The following is a 27,686-nucleotide window of genomic DNA, read 5'->3' on the forward strand; positions in this document are numbered from 1 at the left end:
TTAGTAAAATTCCTATGTTTATTTGTAACATCCAACATAAAATATATAATGTATATTAGTCTCTACATTATACAAGGTGTATTATAGGAACAATCAGGTTACATCAAGACAGGTGTAAACATGAGTGCCACCAGCCACCCCAGGATGTGAGATCAGTGGTGGGGACCCTCCAATGTATACTGGATATCCTAATCACCTTATTTTAAAACCCTACGCGTTTTGTCCTTTTAACAGGACTTCCTCAGGGGTATATATGATCTAAAAATGTACCATACGGTGGATACTTATAAATTCCACCCGCCTAACGAGAATGACAATGGGCAACGAATATTAGTGCCTAGGCTAGGAATAGTATTGCCGATAGTGGCGAAAAAGATGTAACAACTTCACTGGCCCAATAAGATTTGTGAACTATACGCTCCCAAAGTTGTAATTATTTTGACAAAGGGAGGAATTATAGTTCCTATTAAAACCACTGGTCAAACACGTCTCAGAGGATCAGGAGGTACATAAAGCTGTGTATGTTTTGAATTCTCAAAAGAATAAAAAGGGAAAAGGTTCAAGCAATCCTCATTGCTCCGGACTGGCCAAGAAGGGACTGGTATGCAGACCTTCTAGAGATGCTTCTCGAGGATCCGTGGCCTCTACCTCTTCGTGAGGATCTTCTGAAACAGGGCCCGTTCGTCTATCAGGACTTACCGTGGCTACGTTTGACAGCATGGAAGTTGAATGGCTGATTCTAGCCAGAAGAGGGATCCCTAATAAAGTTATCCCAACTATGATCCAAGCCACGAAGGGGGTAACGTCTAAACATTACCACCGTATTTGGAAGAAATACGTCTCTTTGTGTGAGAGCAGAACTTATTCTGTGGTGGAATTTCACCTGGGACGTTTCCTGCTTTTTCTGCAGGCAGGTGTGGATGTGGGCCTACATATGGTCTCCATAAAAGTCCAGATTTCGGCCTTGTACATTTTTTTTCAATAACAATTGGCTTCTCTCCCTGAGGTCCAGACGTTTTTGAAAGGTATTCTGCGCATACAATCTCCCTTTGTGCCTCCCACAGCATCTTGGGATCTCAGTTTGGTGCTGCAGTTCCTCCAATCGGACTGGTATGAACCGTTACAGGAGGTGGACGTAAAATATCTTACGTGGAAGACCGTCACACTGTTGGCCTTGGCTTCAGCAAGACGTGTGTCAGAGCTGGGGGCTTTGTCTCACAAGAGCCCCTATTTAATTTTCCATGAGGACAAAGTTGAACTCAGAACTCGTCAGCAATTTCTCCCGAAAGTGGTGTCTGCGTTTCACATCAACCAACCTATTGTGGTTCTGGTTATCACCGACACTTCTGCTACTTCAAAGTCTTTGGATGTTGTGAGGGCTTTGAAGGTATACGTAAAGAGGACAGCTTGTCACAGGAAATCCGACTCGCTGTTCGTTCTATATGATCCCAATAAAATTAGGTGTCCTGCTTCAAAGCAGACAATTGCACGCTGGATCAGGCTCACTATCCAGCATGAAAAAGTATGGTTTGTTGGCGCTGTGTAGGCGAGTGTAGATACGCCCCTGTAGGACAGCAGCCACTTGGTGAAGAGGTAGCCAACCTCTTCTGTACAGTAAACACCAAGAAATATAAATTATACCAGGTAGGCGCTTATAACCACAGTAGCGATCTGTTAAAATGACAATATATATGTGTAGGAAGAGAGAAGTATACAGAGAAAGGGGGGGGGGGAACCTACACAGCGTGGGCTATCCATCACTAATATTATTGATAGACAAACTACATAATATTCACCAGCACAGCCACCAAATTTTCTTGGTAACATTACATCTATTCAACCAACATTAAATACGGAACACTTGGCCATTTGGTGCACTTAAATTCCATTGCTCATTGACATCGAGAGGGATAAGATGATGGATGGATATATTCTTATAATTATATGCAGGCTTATGTCACACAACTAATTCACTTGCTACTGGCCATCAATATTACTTAGGCGTTCTGAGACTGATTGAATTATATTGAGTGACTCTGCCTGCCACACCAAAATAGGTGTCAAATACATCTGCTTATCATTTTGGATATATATTCTTAACCCCAGGGATTCCACTATTCCACACTATCTAAGTGTGTATGTTTGTAATTGTATCAAATACTGTAGTATATTTTATGAGGTGTATCTTTTTATGATGCATTTTTAGTGTAATATTATTTTGTGTTTTGTAATAAAATTAACAGATCGCTACTGTTAATTTTATGAGCGCCTACCTGGTATAATTTATATCACTATCCAGCATGCTTATTCCGTGGCAGGTTTGCCGGTTCCAAAATCTGTAAAGGCCCACTCTACTAGGTTGGTGGGTTCTTTCTGGGCTGCTGCCCAGGGTGTGTCGGCTTTACAGCTCTGCTGAGCGGCTACTTGGTCTGATATGAACACGTTTGCTAAGTTCTACAAGTTCGATACTTTGGCCTCTGAGGACCTTCAGTTTGGTCAATCAGTTCTGCAGGAACCTCAGCACTCTCCCACCCGGTTTGGGAGCTTTGGTACATCCCAATGGTACTAAATGGAATTTAATTACCTACTGGTGAATCCATTTCTCGTAGTCCGTAGAGGATACTAGGCGCCCGCCCAGTGCTTCGTTCTTCCTGCACTGTTACTTGGTTAAGTATTGTTGGTTCAGCTGTTGCTGTTCCTGTTTAAAGTTGGGTTAGCATAGCTTTCCTCTGTTTGTGTGTGCTGGTTCGGAATCTCACCACTATCTTAATCTATCCTTCTCTCAAAGTATGTTCGTCTCCTCGGGCACAGTTTCCTAGACTGATTCTGGTAGGAGGGGCATAGAGGGAGGAGCCAGCCCACACTATCAAATTCTTAAAGTGCCCATGGCTCCTAGTGGACCCGTCTTTACCCCATGGTACTAAATGGAACCCCAGTATTCTCTACGGACTACGAGAAAAGGATTCACCGGTAGGTAGTTAAAACCCTTTTTGTTATCACAGATGCTGTCAGGAAGGAAGGCACAATAGTTACACACTTTACAGCGTTCACAGCAAAAACACCTCATTTCACAATTTTTTTAAAATTAGATTTATTGGCACAATTGAATGACTATGAAGTATTCATACTACTGTATAACTGCTCGTCTCTGATAAGATTAAATGACAGCACAATCTCCATGCTAAAACAAAGTAACCTATTTATATACTCTAAGCTGAACAGAAAAAGATGCTAATATTAAATGAAACTGCAAGACGTATGTGCTCTTTCATTTTGACCTCTGCTGCTATAGACATCGCACTCCAGCAGTATATTGATAGGCGCAGCTTGCTCGTAAGGGTTCATCTGTCTTTACTCCACCCCCAACTGTTTATAGAGATCAAGAACAGATTCATCCCACTCTCCCAGGAAACATATACCGGCAGCAGGAGAATGGAGTTTGTACTTCTTGCGGAACTTTGCTGCATTAAATTTTTCTCTGCCTTCAGCCTTTCTGTTACTTAGAACTTGTTCATTGCACTTCAGTTCTGTAGTCTGTTCATACACTAGCCAGGTATATCTGTGATGTCCTGTACCAGACAAGTGAAAAGGTGCACAATAATCATTAGGTATATTTGTCACCCCAGCCAATCATCCTGAAGATTCAGAATATACACTAACATTCTGATAAACCTAAATGAACATTATGGGAGAGATGTAATGAACAGACAGATGTCAAAATCGCTGATCTTTGTAGATTTTTGGAGGAAGGATTTAAAACTGCAATGCTTTAATTGGCAAATAAAAATGTGCCCTCTAGAAAGGCTGAGAAGTCTAAATGACAAAACTAACACTCCATCAACCAAAGAGACAGGACCATGTGTCTAGGACAAGTGGCGGATTTCCCACTAGGCACGTAAGGCATGTGCCTATGGGTGCCATTTGCTGTGGGAGGTACAGCAGGCTGGCCCTTTTTTTTTACCTAGTGAGGGAGAGTAACTTGTGGGCAGGGGGGTGGAGCCACACGGGACCGAGCATGGCTGCTGTCCGAGAGATAGGTGGAGCTGCTGCAGATCCCTGGCCAGCCACAGAGTGACGTAACTACTCTGCTACTTGTGAGGTAAGCATGTGTATTTGCAGTATGTGTGTGCGTGCAGTCAGTGGCAGCACTGGGGTCGTCGACATCCGGTGTGGTCAATAGTACATGGTCTCAGCTAAAGGGGCGTGACCTTGCAGGAGTCCCCCACTGCCGTCACAGATGGGGCGCGACCTTGTGGGAAGCCCCCCCTTGATTACATCACTTCAGGGGAATGTGAAGCATCCCAGAGATGCTACACTGCCCCCAGAGACTTGTGTCTGCAATGCCAGTTCCTTCTCAATGACAGGAGGCGGTTGCTGCAGGCTAACGTCACACTGCAGAAGCCGGCTCCTGTCACGGCAGAAGAGTCTGCATTTTGGTGACACCCCCTCCAAGTGTGACACCCAGGAGCGGACTGCGGACCCCTTGTTGTGTCTGTGTTTGCAGTGTCAGCAGTAGGGGGATAGTGGGCGGGGAGAGGGGGGTGATGGGGCAGTGAGCTGTGATGGAAGCAATGTGAGCAATAGGGGGCAGTAAGGGATGGGGCAGCAGTGAAGCAGTAGGGGCATTGTGCTGGGAGGGGGTCTAATTTGGCAGTGAGCTGTGATGGGAGCAAATGTGAACAGTAGGGGGTCAGTGAGGGGTGGGGAGCAATTATGTAGGCAGTGAGGTATGATGGGGTAGTAAGCTGGGGTGGTGGGACCAGTAAGGTGTGAGGGGGAAACTGAGTTGTAGGGGGCAGTGTGGTGTGAGGAGGGCAGTGTGAGTTGTGGGGGCGGAGGGCAAGGAGATATGGAGGGAGCAGGAGAGACTTATGAAAGGTGTAATGAGAAGGCTATGGGGAGATATGGAGGGATGTAACAGTAAGACATATAAAAAATTTTTTTGGAGTGGAGGACAGTCAATAATGCTGTGTCTATGGGCGTTGTAACCCTAAATCCATCTGTCTAGGATTCCTGATAACTATATATAACTTATAAATAACTTCCTGATAACTATAAATTCACCACTGTCAGCTTCTTAATGCATATGACTCACCCCACTCTGCCAACTCAATAAACAACCAAAAGTTTAAAATCAACAACCCGCCTCTCTTCTTGTGTTGGGAGAGCTACAGTGTAATCTGCATTAGCAGTGTCCACTTAAAGCTCTGAACATTAAAATGCAATAAAAGTGCTAAATATTTTAAATTGAAATGTCTCCCTCCTCCTGTGCTAACTAGGTGGGAGGGGGTGTTCTTTATCTTTGGAGTTCTTTCATTCATAAATTGCTGAGCATTCAGTTTTCAGATTTATGAAGAGGAGTCAAAATTAAGTATGATGTATATTTATCATTTTTGAACATTATTTTAAAGATGTGTTAAATAAAACAGCACCATCAATAAGCAAACCTAGACAGTAACTAGGGTCATCATGATTTGGAGGATACTTATAACACTAAATAATGAGTGACAAAATATTAGTCATTCAGGGTTTTTATTTTCCTGGAGGATTGTCCACACAGCTGCTGACTTGTGGGAGAAGCAGCCAATCAGCGATAGCTGGGAGGGTAATGTCACTCACTACACATCACCACTTGCTAGTCCAATGGGGGCAGAATATGCTGCATGGGAGACGCTGCTTATAGGCACTCTAACTTATTGTGCATAAATTGTATTGTATGCTTATGCCTATCAATATAACTGGAACTTGCCACATTTTTATTTTGCAAATGGACAAACTGACATTTATTTAAATAGTGCTATAAAAAAAATCAATATAATGAAGTATTTTGATTCTATTTACTATTTACTAAATGCTTCTATGTGTGAGACAGGTTTCTTAGTGGCAGTCCTATCAGCCATGTGAACTATGAGTTATTGGTGAGGATGTCTATTGGTTTCATTTTGAAGACATGCAAAAGTTGCTTCTGAAAAGAACGTTAAAATGAAATTAAAATTAAATGAAAACCAAATCATCAAGCTTATTTCCAGTGGACATTACTATATATGAAGTGCATTTAATAATGTGCACAAATTGCCTGTAATTCACTTTTGTTTGCAAACATTCTGATAACTATTTAGGATGATGCCATTGGTTTATGATGAATCATATGGAATCTGTGTCTGTAGATGTGTCACAGCACAATGAATGTTGGGAACCTGCCTTAGAATTTATACATTTACAAGCTGTAGGAAGAATGGCCTTTTGCACAAATACAATCCCAATACAATGTTACATACCTGTCCCTTTAGCAGCTCCCACGCCAACATATTCAGTGAGAGTACAGCCACTGCTGAGGTCATTTCCTTTCACATTTACTACTAAGTAGTGATGCCATTGCCTAGTGAGAAAAAATGGTGTCAAACAAAATGAAATGATGACTTAGGGCCCGATTCAGACCCGATCGCTGCTGTGTACAGCGGGCGATTATCGATTGACTGCACATGCGATCGCACAGCCATTCGAAGATGATTGACAGGAAGAGGCCGTTTGTGGGTAGTAACTGGCCATTTTCTGGGAGTGTCAGGAAAAACGCAGGCGTTCCCAAGCATTTTCTGGGAGGGTGTTCTTTTCGCACTGCAGGAGTAAATCCTGCACATACTGGAAAAACCATTCGATGGTGAGTGAATTGCGAACGCATTTTCAGCTGTCCGCTGACTGAGCGACATGTTCACACGGCGTACACATGTGATTGCACACTTGCACGGGCAAATTTACACTCTCCCATGGGTGGCGACGTTCTGAGCGCAGGACAACAATATTAGCAGCCCAACGATCAGGTCTCAATTAGGCCCTTATAGTAAGAAAAAAGGTACTGCAGTATAGTCAGTAAATTAGCACTAGAATGTTTAGTTACATTTGCCTGGAAGTCACTCAGCCTGTTCCTCTGAAAATCAGGATAGTAACAAGAAAATTCTAAGCAAATTACAATAAAATAAGCCAGCAACATTTATGAGCTCCAAGAAGCACTGAAGAGCCTTGCATTCAAAAGTACTTTACAATGGAGTCTGTGTAGACTAGACTAGGGTAGAATTTATATATTTTATTGACAGTTTCTTATATAGCGCAGCATATTCCGCTTTACAATTAGAAACAACAGTAATAAGACAAACTGAGTAATAACAGACAGACATAGAGACCCTGCTCGCAAGCTTACGGCCTATAGGGAAACAGGAGGATGCACAAGGGTAGGCACTATCAGTATCTATAGCATAATGGTCCCACCAGATTGCAAAGACAGTCCTGATAGGATGTACAGTAATTAGGTATGAATGCTTCTGAAGGTTATGCGGGCGGTTCAGGAATTTGATAGGTTTGCCTGAAGAGGTGAGTTTTCAGGGAACGCTTGAAAGTTTGGAGGCTAGAGGAGAGTCTTATCGTGTGTGGGAGGACATTCCATAGGGTGGGTGCTGCCCGAAGAAAGTCCTGCAACTGTGAATGGGAGCAAGCAATCCATGCAGATGAGAGAAGCAGATCTTGTGCAGAGCGGAGAGGTCGAGTTGGGAGATATTTTGAGATCAGCAAAGATGTGTAGTTTGGTTAATAGCTTTATATGTGAGTAGAAGTATTTTATATTGAATGCGGCAGAATATGGGCAACCAATGGAGGGAATGACTGAGGAGCAGCAGATGATGAATGTATATAGATATATATATATATCCGGGAGAGTCCTGCACTCACATGTGTATAGGATCAACAATGGGGGTGCACCCAGTAGAATCCACTCAGACCAGGGTTGGTCCACAAATATACACGTAATTCCAGTTTCCTGGGGGGCACTCTCCTTCACAAATAAAGTCCAATCGAGGTCTCTTAAGTCATAGTCGGCTTTATTGGGTCGACGTTTCGGCTCAACAACCAGAGCCTTTATCAAGACGAGCCACACACATTTTCTTATTTTGGTATTGAATTAAACAGTCATTACTAGTACTATACAGTTCAACAGTATAATGCTGAAATAGAACGAACGGCTATATCAGCCCATCGGTCTACACCAGTGGTTTCCAAAGTTTTTTGAATCACGGCACCCTAGAATATCAGAATTTTTTTCACGGCACCCCTAGGCCAAAAATTTCTTATTGAGAAATTTAGAAAGAAATATTACATTAAGTAGATCGCGTTTATATGTCATCCTTAGGGTCAGCTGTGTGGTGAGGGACAAGATTTGCTTCTGTTTGGCCACATATTTTATGACTGGCAGCCACCAGCACTGGTTTTGCCTATTAAACTGACCATGAATAATTTAAATTGGTCCTGGACCACGAACCCAGGGCACCCCCCGTAAGTGTCCCGAGGCACCCCAGGGAGCCATGGCACACAGTTTGGGAACCTCTGGTCTACACACATGATTTCACAGTAGAATAATCCACAAATGGACACATCAGTCTAATGTCCCTCACTCAGTATTCATAGTAGACATCCGTTCAGTGAGACTGTATCACTGAACGGATGTCTACTATGAATACTGAGTGAGGGACATTAGACTGATGTGTCCATTTGTGGATTATTCTACTGTGAAATCATGTGTGTAGACCGATGGGCTGATATAGCCGTTCGTTCTATTTCAGCATTATACTGTTGAACTGTATAGTACTAGTAATGACTGTTTAATTCAATACCAAAATAAGAAAATGTGTGTGGCTTGTCTTGATAAAGGCTCTGGTTGTTGAGCCGAAACGTCGACCCAATAAAGCCGACTATGACTTGAGACCTCGATTGGACTGTATTTGTGAAGGAGAGTGCCCTCCAGGAAACTGGAACTATATATATATATATATATATATATATATATATATACACATTATAACATGGTGTGGTATTTCATTAAAAGGAAAAAATTAGAATCGCACCAGTGACCCCATGGTACCTGACACGGTTAGATTTGGAACCAGTGGCGTATCTCTGAAACTCTTCAGAGCTTGATAATCTGGAGAAGACTGCTATTCTCATTAAAAAGAGTGGAAGGATGGGGGGGGGGGGGCAGACTGCAGTATCATGTGTTAAGTAGCTGAATGCACGAGATATCTGTGATGCCTAGCTCCTGCATTCAGGCTTGCAGTCATACTTGTACAATGCAGAAACTGCTGTTTGATAGAGGCCCCTTAGTGACAAATACCAACATTCACTATACTTGTAAACTCTTCCATGACCATTGTAGCTTCTAGAGAGCCTGTTCCTCTGAATAGTTATAAGGGCCTGTTTATCAAGTAATATTTTCATGATTTTCCTTAAAAAACAGCCATTTTTGGGGGATAGCTGCAAATACTAAGTATCTCCTGACTGTAGACAGATATCTGCTGCGATCCCTCCATTCCAACACCCGCATAGGATTCTACGGGGGGCTGCGAAGCTGTCAGATTTATCAAGCTCTGGAACCGCGAAAAGGATAACGCCATCGCCAGACAGCGTTATTCTATAGAAGCCAATGGGCCTCTAATTCACTATTTTTTACAGAGCTCCTTCTCCTTCATCCCCTAGTGACTCACGTGCTGGCTTACGGCCACGCATGTGCAGTGTCCGCCGCAGACCCGAACCAGGAAACAGTCTGATAGCGTTACACTATCACATTGCATACAGCTCTTCACCAGGATCTCCTGGCAAGAGAAAATTAGCACATCTGTGTGAAAATATTCATGTTCACTTTGCAAATTAATTAAAAAAAATATTGAGCCTTAAAAATGCAAATTGTGATATATATGCCTATTAGTGTACCTCATATTCACATGTTCCATGTGCAGGTTGTGTCCCGCACAAAATACTTTTGTTTTGTGTCCCTACACATTGATTGTCAACTTGTGGGGACAAACCTAGTATGGGGATAGAAAGTGGGAAATAATACATAAATGAACCAAACCGTGCAGGGGGTTCAGCCTGTGCCCAGGGCAGGGCCTTTAGCTACACTATTGTTAGGCAGGTAGATAAGGTTAAATTATTTGATGATTTTTTTGTCATGGTATGAGGACCTTTATCTACTTTATATACATGTGAAAGGTCAGTGATTTTTTTGTAGTGGTACAGAAAGTTCTTCTGTCACTGGCAGTATATACTGTAGCACTCCGTCCTTAAACGTACTACCAGACTAGTCTATTCCAGCTTCTGAATAGACAAAGGAGACACTAGCCAGGCTAAAGAACCATCAGCAGTTTATGGGCGTACAAGTACCTTTTTCATAGTACAGCACCTTTTGTTTATAGAGAAAAAGCACTGTGACTATTGCGAAGTATTAACAAGTACATTACATTAATTTTCCCCTAAAAGATGCCAAATGGTAACCTTGAGAATGAGCCATTCTTCCTCTGGAAACGGCACATCATGTCAATTGAATTTCCCCTATGTGTGGTATCCCTTTGGCACAATCGCCAAGCAGCATGGCTGAACAAGGGAGAATATGAATACTGCCTGTACAGTTGCAGAACATTAACTGAGAGGGGAGGGGTGAGCTAGATAACACTAAAATACATTCCTATAAATAATGCGTCATCTAACTTATTCTCAAAGGCAAATCTACATGTGTTTCTAATATATTTAGGTGAAGCTACATGTAAATTTCATATACTCTGCCGTTACAATCCAGGTTTTAAGGATATCCAGGCTTGAGCAAGTGATTTAATTAGTACCTCAGACAATTTGATTTAACCATCTGTACTCAAGCATGGATATCCTTAAAGCCTGGACTGTAATGGCAGAGTTTGGGAAGCTCTGATGTAAGGCTGTGTACACACAGCGCAATGCGCCGTACAGCACGACATTGAGTATTCGACTTAGCCGGAGCCGTGCCCCGCCAATATTGTCAATGTTGGGCTGCCTGCACAATCTATTTTTCCTTGCGATGCCGATCCTGTGGAACCACACATCGGCATCGCAAGGACAATACACACGGTGCAATGTGCACTATATTTTCTTAAGATTTTGACTTTATAGTCAAAATCAAAAGAAATATTGCACCGTGTGTAGACACCGTTAGGTCTTTTTTATTTTTATGTATTGGAAAATGCTAAATAAAATATGAATACAAAATAAGTCTACGTATATTACCAGATATGAATATGGCATATGGAAATGCTTTGTTATTATTCTCACCCAAGATGGCAGTTGTCCCTGCTGGGAACATCAGGGTCTGTGAATATCACAGTGTACAGCTTTTTAGGATCCATGCCTTCCCATTGAATGGTTGGTCTGTTCTTAACCTAAAAGAGAGCAGATAAATTAAAGCAATTATCTCCAAGAAAATGGAAAACTGAATATGTGTGTTTTTTTGGCAAATCACCATAGCTGTAATGAATGCTTGGAAACAGTGTGAGCTATAAACAAATTACCCCTCCAAATAAACTATAAAAAGATGCATGCAATTATAATATGTGCTCCAGGTTGTTTACATAGAGGGCTGCCAAGAGATCGACTGGACCCTAGTACTGTGGGGTTAAGGGGGACCAAGCAAGGGGTGTGTGCCCTTTTTAGAAGCTGCATGGCGAAGCTGCATATTGGCAGAGTGGTTATGCCCTTTTGCCAGGTATGGGTACTTATATACTGTATAACACTGCCTATATCTAATTAGAAGAGTTCTACTTAGAGATTATGGGGTATATGCAATTCCGGGTGAATTGCGGCACTTCGACACAATTCGACCGTCGAATTCCGGCCGGCGGGTGCCGGAATTCGACATATTCAATAAAAAACTGATTCGACAGTCCCGCTGTCGAAAAACGGACCAATTGACGGATTTTGAATCGACTTTCAGACGGTACAAAAAACGGTAAAAAACCCGAAAAAATATTGCGTGGGGTCCCCCCTCCTAAGCATAACCAGCCTCGGGCTCTTTGAGCCGGTCCTGGTTGCCAAAATACGGGGAAAAAAATGACAGGGGATCCCCGTATTTTAATAACCAGCACCGGGCTCTGCGCCTGGTCCTGGTGCAAAAAATACGGGGGACAAAAAGAGTAGGGGTCCCCCATATTTTTTGTACCAGCACCGGGCTCCACTAGTTGGACAGATAATGCCACAGCCGGGGGACACTTTTATACCGCTCCCTGCAGCCGTGGCATTAAATACCCAACTAGTCACCCCTGTCCGGGGTACCCTGGAGGAGTGGGGACCCCTTCAATCAAGGGGTCCCCCCCAGCCACCCAAGGGCCAGGGGTGAAGCCCGAGGCTGTCCCCCCCATCCAAGGGCTGCGGATGGGGGGCTGATAGCCTTGAGTAAAATGAAAGAATATTGTTTTGTTTTTTTTTGCAGAAGAACTACAAGTCCCAGCAAGCCTGCCCCGCAAGCTGGTACTTGGAGAACCACAAGTACCAGCATGTGGGGGGGAAACGGGCCCGCTGGTACCTGTAGTTCTACTGAAAAAAAATACCCAAATAAAAACAGGACACGCACACCTTGAAAGTACAACTTTATTACATACATGTCGACACACACACATACTTACCTATGTTGACACGACGTTCGGTCCACTTGTCCAAGTAGAATCCACGGGGTGTACCTGAAAATAAAATTATACTCACCTAAATCCAGTGTCCAGTGATATTTGTAATCCATGTACTTGGCAAAATAAAAAAACGCATTTACCCGATCCACACGGACTGAAAGGGGTCCCATGTTTACACATGGGACCCCTTTCCCCGAATGCTGACACCCCCTGTGACTCCTGTCACAGAGAGTCCCTTCAGCCAATCAGGGAGCGCCAGGTCGTGGCACTCTCCTGACTGGCTATGCGCGTCTGAGCTGTCAGACAGCGCATCGCACAGCCCCTCCATTATATTCAATGGTGGGAACTTTGCGGTCAGCGGTGAGGTCACCCGCGGTCAGCGGCTGACTGCGGGTAACCTCACCGCTGACCGCAAAGTTCCCACCATTGAATATAATGGAGGAGCTGTGTGATGCGCTTCTGTCACCTCAGACGCGCACAGGCAATCAGGAGAGTGCCACGACGTGGCGCTCCCTGATTGCCTGAAGGGACCCTCTGTGACAGGAGTCACAGGGGGTGTCAGCATTCGGGTAAAGGGGTCCCATGTGTAAACATGGGACCCCTTTCAGTCCGTGTGGATCGGGTAAATGCGTTTTTTTATTTTGCCAAGTACGTGGATTACAAATATCACTGGACACTGGATTTAGGTGAGTATAATTTTATTTTCAGGTACACCCCGTGGATTCTACTTGGACAAGTGGACCGAACGTCGTGTCAACATAGGTAAGTATGTGTGTGTGTCGACATGTATGTAATAAAGTTGTACTTTCAAGGTGTGCGTGTCCTGTTTTTATTTGGGTATATTTTTTGCAGTAGAACTACAGGTACCAGCGGGCCCGGTTTCCCCCCCGCATGCTGGTACTTGTGGTTCTCCAAGTACCAGCTTGCGGGAAAGGCTTGCTGGGACTTGTAGTTCTTCTGCAAAAAAAAAACCAATATTCTTTAATTTTACTCAAGGCTATCAGCCCCCCATCCGCAGCCCTTGGATGGGGGGGACAGCCTTGGGCTTCACCCCTGGCCATTGGGTGGCTGGGGGGGGGGGGGGAGCCCTTGATTGAAGGGGTCCCCACTCCTCCAGGGTACCCCGGCCAGGGGTGACTAGTTGGGTATTTAATGCCATGGCCGCAGGGAGCGGTATAAAAGTGTCCCCCGGCTGTGGCATTATCTGTCCAGCTAGTGGAGCCCGGTGCTGGTACAAAAAATATGGGGGACCCCTACTCTTTTTGTCCCCCGTATTTTTTGCACCAGGACCAGGCGCAGAGCCCGGTGCTGGTTATTAAAATACGGGGGATCCCCTGTCATTTTTCCCCCCGTATTTTGGCAACCAGGACCGGCTCAAAGAGCCCGAGGCTGGTTATGCTTAGGAGGGGGGACCCCACGCATTTTTTTTTCCTGATTTTAACCCATTCCCACCCCTTCCCACTAAAAACCATGCTCTCTCTATTTTAGTCATTTAAAAAAAATAAAAACATTTTTTAAATATAAAAATAATACTTGTGTCCCTCTAATAGACAAACCAAGTACATAATCCCTTTTAATATAAATAGATATGCTATTAGCAATAAAAAAAACACACAAAAAAACATGTTTTAATTTTTTTTTATTAGATTCCGCCAGCAAAGTGAGGCGGAAGGAAATTGACGATATTACTGTCGAAAAGCACTAAAGTCGAATCCACATTCTTCAATTGAATATACTTTTGTCGAATTGCCGCATTTTTACCAATGCAGACATGTCGAATTTTCAAAATGTCGAATTGCAAAAAGTCGAATCTGAAAAGTCCGTTTTTTTGACGAAAATTACTGTATTGCATTGTCGATTTTTTTTATTGTGTCGAAAATGACCCGTTTTTCGACAATTTCGGGAATTCGACCGCAACTGCATATACCCCTATGTTAAAATTTGCAATATTAGCATAAAATAATCCTTTCTAGCATACTTCTCATTCATTGTGTAATTGCAGCAAACTTTTCAGACCTACAGAAACCTTCTTATAGCCTAACAGCAGTGTGTAGTCAAATCAAACACATTGAAACCTATGGAGGCTGCAGGACTGTGCTCAGAGAATCAAAAGCAGAGTAGTCAGTGATTTCCCCGCACTTTTCATTACACTCTATATAGAGACACAGGTGTATTATAGCCAGGGAAGGGGAAGGGGAAAGAGGTAGGGTGGGGTGGTGTAGCACCTCTCCTCTGGCCAGCGTCATCTTCCCAGTAATATTCAGGAAGATGACACATGCGCAGAACATAGCACAAAGGCTCTGGCACAGTACCTGAGTCTTCGCTTTTAATGTGCAGTACCATCTTTATGAAATTATAACTGGTAAATGGTGCAGCCTGAAGATGTCCTCAATTGTTGCCAGTCGTTTCTAGGTGCAGGGGACCCAAGGGCCCACAAGGGTTCAGACAAAAGGGAAGAGCGGGTTCTAATTATCTGGTCCCCCTTTGCAGAGATTGGCATCGCTTCCCGGTGCTGCACATAGGGGCAGATTTAACAATGAGTGATATAACGAGTGATAGAAGCTGATTGGCTAGAACACCATTTAGCAACAAGTGATAACTAGAATATCACTCCCAGTTAAATCTGCCCCATAGATATTTTCCATTATTATTATTTTTTACGTGAAGGGCTGTACTAATTAAGGGGGTCATTCCGAGTTGATCGCTCGCTAGCTATTTTTTGCAGCGCTGCGATCAGATAGTCGCTGCCTATAGGAGAGTGTATTTTAGCTTTGCAAGCGTGCGATCGCATGTGCAGCCAAGCACTACAAAAAAGTTTTGTGCAGTTTCTGAGTAGCTCAGAATTTACTCAGCCGCTGCGATCACTTCAGCTTGTCTGGTCCCGGAATTGACGTCAGACACCCGCCCTGCAAACGCTTGGACACGCCTGCGTTTTTCCAAACACTCCCAGAAAATGGTCAGTTGACACTCACAAACGCCTACTTACTGTCAATCTCCTTGCGATTGGCTGTGCGAATGGATTAAATCCATTGCTCAGCAACGTTCCGCTTTGTACCCGTATGACGCGCCTGTGCATTGCGGTGCATACACATGCGCAGTAGTGACCCGATCGGTGCGCTGCGAAAAAACGGCAGTGTGCGATCAGGTCGGAATGACCCCCTAAGTCACCTGTGTTCAAGTATGGCTATCCTTAAAACATGGGCTGTTTGTGTGCCTTGGTGGTTGGGAACCCCTGCTGTAATGTTTGAAAAACTCACTTAGGGGTCTATTTACTAAACCTTGGACTGAGATAAAGTGGACGGAGATAAAGTGCCAGCCAATCACCTCATAACTGACATGTTACAGGCTGTGTTTGAAAACATGACAGTTAGGAGCTGTTTGGCTGGTACTTTATCACCATCCAGGACTTAATAAATAGACCCCTTATTCAGGATGTTTTAAGAAGACCTGAGCTAGAGGTGGGAGCTCTAGAAAACTGGACCTTTCTGCTACCTGAGGTGTGGATTTCAATGGGAGACAGTGGGAAAGACTTTGTAAATGGAGCTTTCAGGGTAAATTTACTAAGGGGTCAATTCAATTCCGTAGGGATCGAATAGCACCAGGAATTAGCTCCCGATGCTGTTCAATTCAGCGTAATGTGACAGATGAAGAGAGGATTTCTTCTCGCACCTCTCCGAGCAGAAATCTGACAAAAGTGCTGGCGAGATGCTGTTTTTTGTCCTTAGCGTGCCAGAAACAGCATCGCGCCCAGCACTTAAATTGGAGAATGCCAGTTTTCGCAAAAAAAAAACACCATGTTTAGTCCGCGAGAACCGGCCTTCTCCGACACAACATCGCGCTCTTCAATCCACACTGAATCAAACTGACCTCTAAGGGGGAATTCAATTCTTTTATCTCGCCTTATCTCCCACCTAAAGTGACAGGAGATCGCGGGGCAATATGCAATTGCCTCCACTTATCGCGCTGATTGCGCCTATTAGAGACGGGTTTAGGCGCGCAAACCACCTAAACCCGACTAAACTTAATGGGCTCCCAAATGGATCTCTTTACGTGCATTTCAGCTCACTACCTCTGGGGGTAGCGAGCTGAAATAAAGTTCTTGCACTTGTCGGCAGCAACATTTGAATAGCTGCTGGCGGGCGCTCGCGGGTGCCAGGTCCTGCGATAACATGTGAATCCGGCCCTAAGAGTCCATTTTGATTTTCAGTTGATTTTTAGTCAATTTTGAAAATAGGGTATTTACTACAGGCAAAACGGACTCAAAATCGAATGAAAACAGATTTTTTTTTACTACAACAGACAATCAAACAGATCATCAGTACTTTTCCATAGAATTCTATACAAATCTCTCAATTACTAAGTCGGTTTGAAAACTGACTCAAAATCTACCCAAAATCTCTAAATTAAATGGACACGTCTAAAACAGGTCTATTTAACTTCTAAAACATGTGCAACTGGATGAAATCTCATTATGATGCCTATAAAAGTAGAGATGATGAACAATACGCTGATGTTTTACTTTTATCTGTAAATTGTGTATGCATATGCTTCGCACTGAATATGCGCAAAGCCTAATACCGATGCCGCTTGAAGTCTTTACTTTCATGCAGAGTGATTGACAGGTATCATTTGTGGGTGGTCATGGGGGAGTTGTGGCAAAAACGCAGGCCTGTCATGGCCTTTTGTGGGGCGTGCGAATTAGTAGCGAAGCAGCATGACTCCGGCATCTCTGTTCAGGCTGCCATGCTGCGTGGCTATTTATTTACGGATGAGCTGATGATTATCGAAGGATCTGCATGATCGCTGCGAATGTAGACGCAGTTGCTGTGCCTTTGTGATGGCGCTGGTGTGCGTCTCTGTACTTTTCAGTGCTGCAGGGTTATTTGGCACATCCTCAGTATGCACAATCACAGCTGTAATCGCTATAGCGTCCGTCAATTAATCAAACAGCACAGGTGGCACTACTTACGATGACGCAGGACCCGTTCACGCACAGAACAGGTCCTGCGCATGCGCCAACCATCGGAGATGTATGGAGACCATTGCAGATGCCCCACCATCGGAAATGTACACAAAGCAGAATAATAGGAACATCGGCAGCTTCTTGCATATGGTATGATTTGTCCAATAAAATAAAATCAGCAGGAAGTGGTAGGTCTATTTGCAGTGGATTTTGAATGGAACTAACAAAAACTGACTGATTTTACACTTTCAAATAATCGACCAACATCAACATCAGTTTAAAAATACATTTTTAGTACATATTGAATTTTGTACCTGAAACACCCTGTCGGTGTTGATCGACTTTAAATCTGACAAGAATCTTTAGTAAATTTCCCCCCTCATGTCTGGTCAGTAGTAAACCACCACATGCTCTAAATAAGTGGCCACATTTCTACTTAACATCAGACATATACTTACTCATGGTTAATTAGTAAAATGTAAATCTTTTATTTTTACCCCAATTGATAATAAAATGCTATTTCTATTGCAAATTATTATTTTACCAATTCTGAATGAAAAAACTTGCATTCATGGTTTGTGAGTGTAAGGTGAGATCCCTGCTATGTTCGATTTTCACTTGCGATTTCCCTTGAACTCCCCGAAGCCCAGCACCACCGATTCTGACTAACTTTTCTTGAGATATGGACTATGGGGGTAATTCTGAGTTGATCGCAGCAGCAAGTTTGTTAGCAATTGGGCAAAACCATGTGCACTGGAGGGGGGCAGATATAACATTTGCAGAGAGAGTTAGATTTGGGTGGGTTATTTTGTTTCTGTGCAGGGTAAATACTGGCTGCTTTATTTTTACACTGCAATTTAGATTTCAGTTTGAACACACCCCACCCAAATCTAACTCTCTCTGCACATGTTATATCTGCCTCACCTGCACTGCACATGGTTTTGCCCAACTGCTAACAAAATTGCTGCTGCGATCAACTCAGAATTAGGCCCTATGTGTGCTTTAGAGATGAGCGGGTTCGGTTTCTCTGAATCCGAACCCGCCCGAACTTCATGTTTTTTTTCACGAGTCCGAGCGACTCGGATCTTCCCGCCTTGCTCGGTTAACCCGAGCGCGCCCGAACGTCATCATGACGCTGTCGGATTCTCGCGAGGCTCGGATTCTATCGCGAGACTCGGATTCTATATAAGGAGCCGCGCGTCGCCGCCATTTTCACACGTGCATTGAGATTGATAGGGAGAGGACGTGGCTGGCGTCCTCTCCATTTAGATTAGGGTTGAGAGAGAGAGAGAGAGATTGACCTGAGGCTGTGATACTGTAGAAGAGAGTGCAGAGTTTAGTGACTGACGACCACAGTGACCACCAGACAGTGCAGTTGTTTGTTTTATTTAATATATCCGTTCTCTGCCTGAAAAAAAACGATACACACAGTGACTCAGTCACATACCATATCTGTGTGCACTGCTCAGCCCAGTGTGCTGCATCAATGTATATATATATCTGACTGTGCACAGCTCACACAGCTTATAATTGTGGGGGAGACTGGGGAGCACTGCAGTGCCAGTTATAGGTTATAGCAGGAGCCAGGAGTACATAATATTATATTAAAATTAAACAGTGCACACTTTTGCTGCAGGAGTGCCACTGCCAGTGTGACTAGTGACCAGTGACCTGACCACCAGTATATATAATATTAGTAGTATACTATCTCTTTATCAACCAGTCTATATTAGCAGCAGACACAGTACAGTGCGGTAGTTCACGGCTGTGGCTACCTCTGTGTCGGCACTCGGCAGCCCGTCCATAATTGTATATACCACCTAACCGTGGTTTTTTTTTCTTTCTTTATAGTCATACTAGTTACGAGTATACTATCTCTTTATCAACCAGTCTATATTAGCAGCAGACACAGTACAGTGCGGTAGTTCACGGCTGTGGCTACCTCTGTGTCGGCACTCGGCAGCCCGTCCATAATTGTATATACCACCTAACCGTGGTTTTTTTTTCTTTCTTTATACATACATACTAGTTACGAGTATACTATCTCTTTATCAACCAGTCTATATTAGCAGCAGACACAGTACAGTGCGGTAGTTCACGGCTGTGGCTACCTCTGTGTCGGCACTCGGCAGCCCGTCCATAATTGTATATACCACCTAACCGTGGTTTTTTTTTCTTTCTTTATACATACATACTAGTTACGAGTATACTATCTCTTTATCAACCAGTCTATATATTAGCAGCAGACACAGTACAGTGCGGTAGTTCACGGCTGTGGCTACCTCTGTGTCGGCACTCGGCAGCCCGTCCATAATTGTATATACCACCTAACCGTGGTTTTTTCTTCTTTCTTTATACATACATACTAGTTACGAGTATACTATCTCTTTATCAACCAGTCTATATATTAGCAGCAGACACAGTACAGTGCGGTAGTTCACGGCTGTGGCTACCTCTGTGTCGGCACTCGGCAGCCCGTCCATAATTGTATATACCACCTAACCGTGGTTTTTTTTTCTTTCTTTATACATACATACTAGTTACGAGTATACTATCTCTTTATCAACCAGTCTATATTAGCAGCAGACACAGTACAGTGCGGTAGTTCACGGCTGTGGCTACCTCTGTGTCGGCACTCGGCAGCCCGTCCATAATTGTATATACCACCTAACCGTGGTTTTTTTTTCTTTCTTTATACATACATACTAGTTACGAGTATACTATCTCTTTATCAACCAGTCTATATATTAGCAGCAGACACAGTACAGTGCGGTAGTTCACGGCTGTGGCTACCTCTGTGTCGGCACTCGGCAGCCCGTCCATAATTGTATATACCACCTAACCGTGTTTTTTTTTTTCTTTCTTTATAGTCATACTAGTTACGAGTATACTATCTCTTTATCAACCAGTCTATATTAGCAGCAGACACAGTACAGTGCGGTAGTTCACGGCTGTGGCTACCTCTGTGTCGGCACTCGGCAGCCCGTCCATAATTGTATATACCACCTAACCGTGGTTTTTTTTTCTTTCTTTATACATACATACTAGTTACGAGTATACTATCTCTTTATCAACCAGTCTATATATTAGCAGCAGACACAGTACAGTGCGGTAGTTCACGGCTGTGGCTACCTCTGTGTCGGCACTCGGCAGCCCGTCCATAATTGTATATACCACCTAACCGTGGTTTTTTTTTCTTTCTTTATACATACATACTAGTTACGAGTATACTATCTCTTTATCAACCAGTCTATATTAGCAGCAGACACAGTACAGTGCGGTAGTTCACGGCTGTGGCTACCTCTGTGTCGGCACTCGGCAGCCCGTCCATAATTGTATATACCACCTAACCGTGGTTTTTTTTTCTTTCTTTATACATACATACTAGTTACGAGTATACTATCTCTTTATCAACCAGTCTATATTAGCAGCAGACACAGTACAGTGCGGTAGTTCACGGCTGTGGCTACCTCTGTGTCGGCACTCGGCAGCCCGTCCATAATTGTATATACCACCTAACCGTGGTTTTTTTTTCTTTCTTTATACATACATACTAGTTACGAGTATACTATCTCTTTATCAACCAGTCTATATTAGCAGCAGACACAGTACAGTGCGGTAGTTCACGGCTGTGGCTACCTCTGTGTCGGCACTCGGCAGCCCGTCCATAATTGTATATACCACCTAACCGTGGTTTTTTTTTCTTTCTTTATACATACATACTAGTTACGAGTATACTATCTCTTTATCAACCAGTCTATATTAGCAGCAGACACAGTACAGTGCGGTAGTTCACGGCTGTGGCTACCTCTGTGTCGGCACTCGGCAGCCCGTCCATAATTGTATATACCACCTAACCGTGGTTTTTTTTTCTTTCTTTATACATACATACTAGTTACGAGTATACTATCTCTTTATCAACCAGTCTATATATTAGCAGCAGACACAGTACAGTGCGGTAGTTCACGGCTGTGGCTACCTCTGTGTCGGCACTCGGCAGCCCGTCCATAATTGTATACTAGTATCCAATCCATCCATCTCCATTGTTTACCTGAGGTGCCTTTTAGTTGTGCCTATTAAAATATGGAGAACAAAAATGTTGAGGTTCCAAAATTAGGGAAAGATCAAGATCCACTTCCACCTCGTGCTGAAGCTGCTGCCACTAGTCATGGCCGAGACGATGAAATGCCAGCAACGTCGTCTGCCAAGGCCGATGCCCAATGTCATAGTACAGAGCATGTCAAATCCAAAACACCAAATATCAGTAAAAAAAGGACTCCAAAACCTAAAATAAAATTGTCGGAGGAGAAGCGTAAACTTGCCAATATGCCATTTACCACACGGAGTGGCAAGGAACGGCTGAGGCCCTGGCCTATGTTCATGGCTAGTGGTTCAGCTTCACATGAGGATGGAAGCACTCAGCCTCTCGCTAGAAAAATGAAAAGACTAAAGCTGGCAAAAGCAGTAGCACCGCAAAGAACTGTGCGTTCTTCGAAATCCCAAATCCACAAGGAGAGTCCGACTCCAATTGTGTCGGTTGCGATGCCTGACCTTCCCAACACTGGACGTGAAGAGCATGCGCCTTCCACCATTTGCACGCCCCCTGCAAGTGATGGAAGGAGCACCCGCAGTCCAGTTCCTGATAGTCAGATTGAAGATGTCAGTGTTGAAGTACACCAGGATGAGGAGGATATGGGTGTTGCTGGCGCTGGGGAGGAAATTGACCAGGAGGATTCTGATGGTGAGGTGGTTTGTTTAAGTCAGGCACCCGGGGAGACACCTGTTGTCCGTGGTAGGAATATGGCCGTTGACATGCCTGGTGAAAATACCAAAAAAATCAGCTCTTCGGTGTGGAAGTATTTCACCAGAAATGCGGACAACAGGTGTCAAGCCGTGTGTTCCCTTTGTCAAGCTGTAATAAGTAGGGGTAAGGACGTTAACCACCTCGGAACATCCTCCCTTATACGTCACCTGCAGCGCATTCATAATAAGTCAGTGACAAGTTCAAAAACTTTGGGTGACAGCGGAAGCAGTCCACTGACCAGTAAATCCCTTCCTCTTGTAACCAAGCTCACGCAAACCACCCCACCAACTCCCTCAGTGTCAATTTCCTCCTTCCCCAGGAATGCCAATAGTCCTGCAGGCAATGTCACTGGCAATTCTGACGAGTCCTCTCCTGCCTGGGATTCCTCCGATGCATCCTTGCGTGTAACGCCTACTGCTGCTGGCGCTGCTGTTGTTGCTGCTGGGAGTCGATGGTCATCCCAGAGGGGAAGTCGTAAGCCCACTTGTACTACTTCCAGTAAGCAATTGACTGTTCAACAGTCCTTTGCGAGGAAGATGAAATATCACAGCAGTCATCCTGCTGCAAAGCGGATAACTGAGGCCTTGACAACTATGTTGGTGTTAGACGTGCGTCCGGTATCCGCCGTTAGTTCACAGGGAACTAGACAATTTATTGAGGCAGTGTGCCCCCGTTACCAAATACCATCTAGGTTCCACTTCTCTAGGCAGGCGATACCGAGAATGTACACGGACGTCAGAAAAAGACTCACCAGTGTCCTAAAAAATGCAGTTGTACCCAATGTCCACTTAACCACGGACATGTGGACAAGTGGAGCAGGGCAGGGTCAGGACTATATGACTGTGACAGCCCACTGGGTAGATGTATGGACTCCCGCCGCAAGAACAGCAGCGGCGGCACCAGTAGCAGCATCTCGCAAACGCCAACTCTTTCCTAGGCAGGCTACGCTTTGTATCACCGCTTTCCAGAATACGCACACAGCTGAAAACCTCTTACGGCAACTGAGGAAGATCATCGCGGAATGGCTTACCCCAATTGGACTCTCCTGTGGATTTGTGGCATCGGACAACGCCAGCAATATTGTGTGTGCATTAAATATGGGCAAATTCCAGCACGTCCCATGTTTTGCACATACCTTGAATTTGGTGGTGCAGAATTTTTTAAAAAACGACAGGGGCGTGCAAGAGATGCTGTCGGTGGCCAGAAGAATTGCGGGACACTTTCGGCGTACAGGCACCACGTACAGAAGACTGGAGCACCACCAAAAACTACTGAACCTGCCCTGCCATCATCTGAAGCAAGAAGTGGTAACGAGGTGGAATTCAACCCTTTATATGCTTCAGAGGTTGGAGGAGCAGCAAAAGGCCATTCAAGCCTATACAATTGAGCACGATATAGTAGGTGGAATGCACCTGTCTCAAGCGCAGTGGAGAATGATTTCAACGTTGTGCAAGGTTCTGATGCCCTTTGAACTTGCCACACGTGAAGTCAGTTCAGACACTGCCAGCCTGAGTCAGGTCATTCCCCTCATCAGGCTTTTGCAGAAGAAGCTGGAGACATTGAAGGAGGAGCTAACACGGAGCGATTCCGCTAGGCATGTGGGACTTGTGGATGGAGCCCTTAATTCGCTTAACAAGGATTCACGGGTGGTCAATCTGTTGAAATCAGAGCACTACATTTTGGCCACCGTGCTCGATCCTAGATTTAAAGCCTACCTTGGATCTCTCTTTCCGGCAGACACAAGTCTGCTGGGGTTGAAAGACCTGCTGGTGACAAAATTGTCAAGTCAAGCGGAACGCGACCTGTCAACATCTCCTCCTTCACATTCTCCCGCAACTGGGGGTGCGAGGAAAAGGCTCAGAATTCCGAGCCCACCCGCTGGCGGTGATGCAGGGCAGTCTGGAGCGACTGCTGATGCTGACATCTGGTCCGGACTGAAGGACCTGACAACGATTACGGACATGTCGTCTACTGTCACTGCATATGATTCTCTCAACATTAATAGAATGGTGGAGGATTATATGAGTGACCGCATCCAAGTAGGCACGTCACACAGTCCGTACTTATACTGGCAGGAAAAAGAGGCAATTTGGAGGCCCTTGCACAAACTGGCTTTATTCTACCTAAGTTGCCCTCCCACAAGTGTGTACTCCGAAAGAGTGTTTAGTGCCGCCGCTCACCTTGTCAGCAATCGGCGTACGAGGTTACATCCAGAAAATGTGGAGAAGATGATGTTCATTAAAATGAATTATAATCAATTCCTCCGCGGAGACATTGACCAGCAGCAATTGCCTCCACAAAGTACACAGGGAGCTGAGATGGTGGATTCCAGTGGGGACGAATTGATAATCTGTGAGGAGGGGGATGTACACGGTGATATATCGGAGGGTGATGATGAGGTGGACATCTTGCCTCTGTAGAGCCAGTTTGTGCAAGGAGAGATTAATTGCTTCTTTTTTTGGGGGGGTCCAAACCAACCCGTCATATCAGTCACAGTCGTGTGGCAGACCCTGTCACTGAAATGATGGGTTGGTTAAAGTGTGCATGTCCTGTTTTGTTTATACAACATAAGGGTGGGTGGGAGGGCCCAAGGACAATTCCATCTTGCACCTCTTTTTTCTTTTCTTTTTCTTTGCGTCATGTGCTGTTTGGGGAGGGTTTTTTGGAAGGGACATCCTGCGTGACACTGCAGTGCCACTCCTAGATGGGCCCGGTGTTTGTGTCGGCCACTAGGGTCGCTTATCTTACTCACACAGCTACCTCATTGCGCCTCTTTTTTTCTTTGCGTCATGTGCTGTTTGGGGAGGGTTTTTTGGAAGGGACATCCTGCGTGACACTGCAGTGACACTCCTAGATGGGCCCGGTGTTTGTGTCGGCCACTAGGGTCGCTTATCTTACTCACACAGCTACCTCATTGCGCCTCTTTTTTTCTTTGCGTCATGTGCTGTTTGGGGAGGGTTTTTTGGAAGGGACATCCTGCGTGACACTGCAGTGCCACTCCTAGATGGGCCCGGTGTTTGTGTCGGCCACTAGGGTCGCTAATCTTACTCACACAGCTACCTCATTGCGCCTCTTTTTTTCTTTGCGTCATGTGCTGTTTGGGGAGGGTTTTTTGGAAGGGCCATCCTGCGTGACACTGCAGTGCCACTCCTAGATGGGCCCGGTGTTTGTGTCGGCCACTAGGGTCGCTTATCTTACTCACACAGCGACCTCGGTGCAAATTTTAGGACTAAAAATAATATTGTGAGGTGTGAGGTATTCAGAATAGACTGAAAATGAGTGGAAATTATGGTTTTTGAGGTTAATAATACTTTGGGATCAAAATGACCGCCAAATTCTATGATTTAAGCTGTTTTTTAGGTTTTTTTGGAAAAAAACACCCGAATCCAAAACACACCCGAATCCGACAAAAAAAATTCGGTGAGGTTTTGCCAAAACGCGGTCGAACCCAAAACACGGCCGCGGAACCGAACCCAAAACCAAAACACAAAACCCGAAAAATTTCCGGCGCTCATCTCTAGTGTGCTTACGATTTCGGCTTATGTGAGATTTTGGCTTATGTGAGATGTCATTGACATGTGAGATGAACTAGATAGTACACCGATCTAGCAAGGATTGACTTGCCTGCACAGTCTATCTTTTCTTGCGATGCTGACCTGGCGGGACCACGCATCGGGATCGAATCGGGATCGCAGGGTGACTTTCACCTTGCGATCTGCACTAACTTTTCTTGCAATTTTGACTATATAGTCAAAATCGAAAGAAAATATCTCACCATGTGTACACACCCTAAGTTGTATATGGTGCCTTTTGTACTATACATGTGATAAAAGATCACTCAGTAGTTGGAATGACATTTTGCCAATATTACATACAAATAGAGATATAAATACAAACTGAAGGATACGAATTTTCATATACACAGAAATGTGTATGTAAACAATGTGCATTGGTACATTATTCTTTCTTTGGCAACTAACATGCACAGGAGTAGGATCCTTAGTAGTGGCAATAAGAATTCAACTGACTAACTAGAATCTAAAGGTTTTGGTTGTCATTCACGCACATCACGAGTAATCCGCGCAATTATACAGAACTGGCCACAAGTACAGAGAGACGTGGGATACGGGAGACAGGCTTCAGTACAGATAGAACAAAACGCAGTTTATGTTTTGCCAGAAATTCTTTGGAGTTAGCAAAAGTTAGCTAGCCCACATGCAAAGTATCTAGATCAGTTGTTCTCAAACTGTGTGCCGTGGCACGGGGTGCCTTGGGTTGGTGGTCCAGGACCAATTTCAATTATTTATGGTCAATGTAATAGGCAAAACCAGTGCTGGTGGCTGTCAGTCATAAACACTGAACCTAAGGATGACATATAAACACAATTTACTTAATTTAATATTTCTTTATAAATTTCTCAATAATACCCCTTTCACACTGCACAAATAACTAGGTATCGGGTCGGTGTACAGTGTGAACGCGCCATGGTGGAATTCCCGGGTCGCCTGACCCGGTAATTCAACCCGGGAATAAAGCAGTGGTATTCCCGGGTTTATTACCGGGTCGGTGGCAGCGTGAACGGTCTCCCGGGTCGATGCGACTGGGGACCCGTTCACTACATAGGGAAGAGGCGACGCAGAGATGAGCTCATCTCCCAGCGCCGCCTCCGCTGCCGCCCCCCTGTCGCTATGATATCCGGCCCAACATACTGCTAGGTCGGGAAGCCGGCAGATAGGGTCCAATGCCGGATTCCACCCGGGAAGGACCCGTTTCCAAATTCCGGGTGGGATCCGGCATTGGCGGTGTGAAAGGGGTATAAGAAAGTTTTGGCCTAGGGGTGCCGTGAAAATAATTCTGTTATTCTAGGGAGCCGTGATTCAAAAAAGGTTTGGCTACCACTGCGCCAGACGTTTGGGCAGAATTTGGTGACTATGAGGCTGAAGTCAACTCACTTGTTAAAATGACATTCATTCACTACTGTAACTACACTGTACTGTAACAAGGTAGCAGCAACTAACCAGCCTCCCACTGGTACAGAAGTTCCGTCTCTCACATGCACTGATATCTTACAGGGTCCATTATTAATCACTCAGATATTTCCTACTTACACCCTGTATTGGAATCTACAGTGAAACAAGGATACATCCATGGGCACAAGAATTGCACAGACTGTATGAAATGTCCCATCAGTAAGACGTGTGGGAAAAGTGTTGCTGCTCCTGCAGAAAGTTACATTCCAGAACGGTTACCTGGGAAGGAGTGACAATTTGCCCCAGCTTGTCTATGCGCAGCGCCCCATAGTTCAGTACCAGCAGGCATGCCGGCCTCTCCTCCACGTCGCTCAGGTGCAGCGGACCGTCCCACTCGGACATATCGCAAGACATCGCTAGCGGTGATATAACTGCGCGCAGTAACTCACGGAGATAAGGCAGAGGAGTGGGCTGCAGCTGCTGCT

General features: G+C 44.6%; 1 protein-coding gene across 1 annotated transcript; it reads right to left on the reverse strand.

The window, feature by feature from the left end:
• On the reverse strand, positions 1-27,686 carry LOC135064999 (phosphatidylethanolamine-binding protein 1-like). The gene is made up of 4 exons (XM_063964323.1): positions 27,481-27,686; positions 11,119-11,225; positions 6,279-6,379; positions 1-3,569 (listed from the first exon to the last, which is right to left on the reverse strand). Exons 1-4 carry the CDS (start codon positions 27,613-27,615, stop codon positions 3,352-3,354), a joined length of 561 nt encoding a protein of 186 aa, XP_063820393.1. The 5' UTR covers positions 27,616-27,686; the 3' UTR covers positions 1-3,351.

This window comes from Pseudophryne corroboree, chromosome 1 (assembly GCF_028390025.1).
Source record: "Pseudophryne corroboree isolate aPseCor3 chromosome 1, aPseCor3.hap2, whole genome shotgun sequence".
NCBI classification, from domain to species: domain Eukaryota; kingdom Metazoa; phylum Chordata; class Amphibia; order Anura; family Myobatrachidae; genus Pseudophryne; species Pseudophryne corroboree.

What these genes read in the sequence shown, in the direction of transcription:
- LOC135064999 (XM_063964323.1), bottom strand. Translation starts at nt 27,615, where the DNA reads ATGTCTTGCGATATGTCCGAGTGGGACGGTCCGCTGCACCTGAGCGAC. An exon ending in AAATTGTCACTCCTTCCCAG is followed by an intron (nt 11,226 to 27,480) that starts GTAACCGTTCTG and finishes GCTCTCTTTTAG; the next exon opens with GTTAAGAACAGACCAACCAT. An exon ending in GGGAGCTGCTAAAGGGACAG is followed by an intron (nt 3,570 to 6,278) that starts GTATGTAACATT and finishes TGTCTGGTACAG; the next exon opens with GACATCACAGATATACCTGG.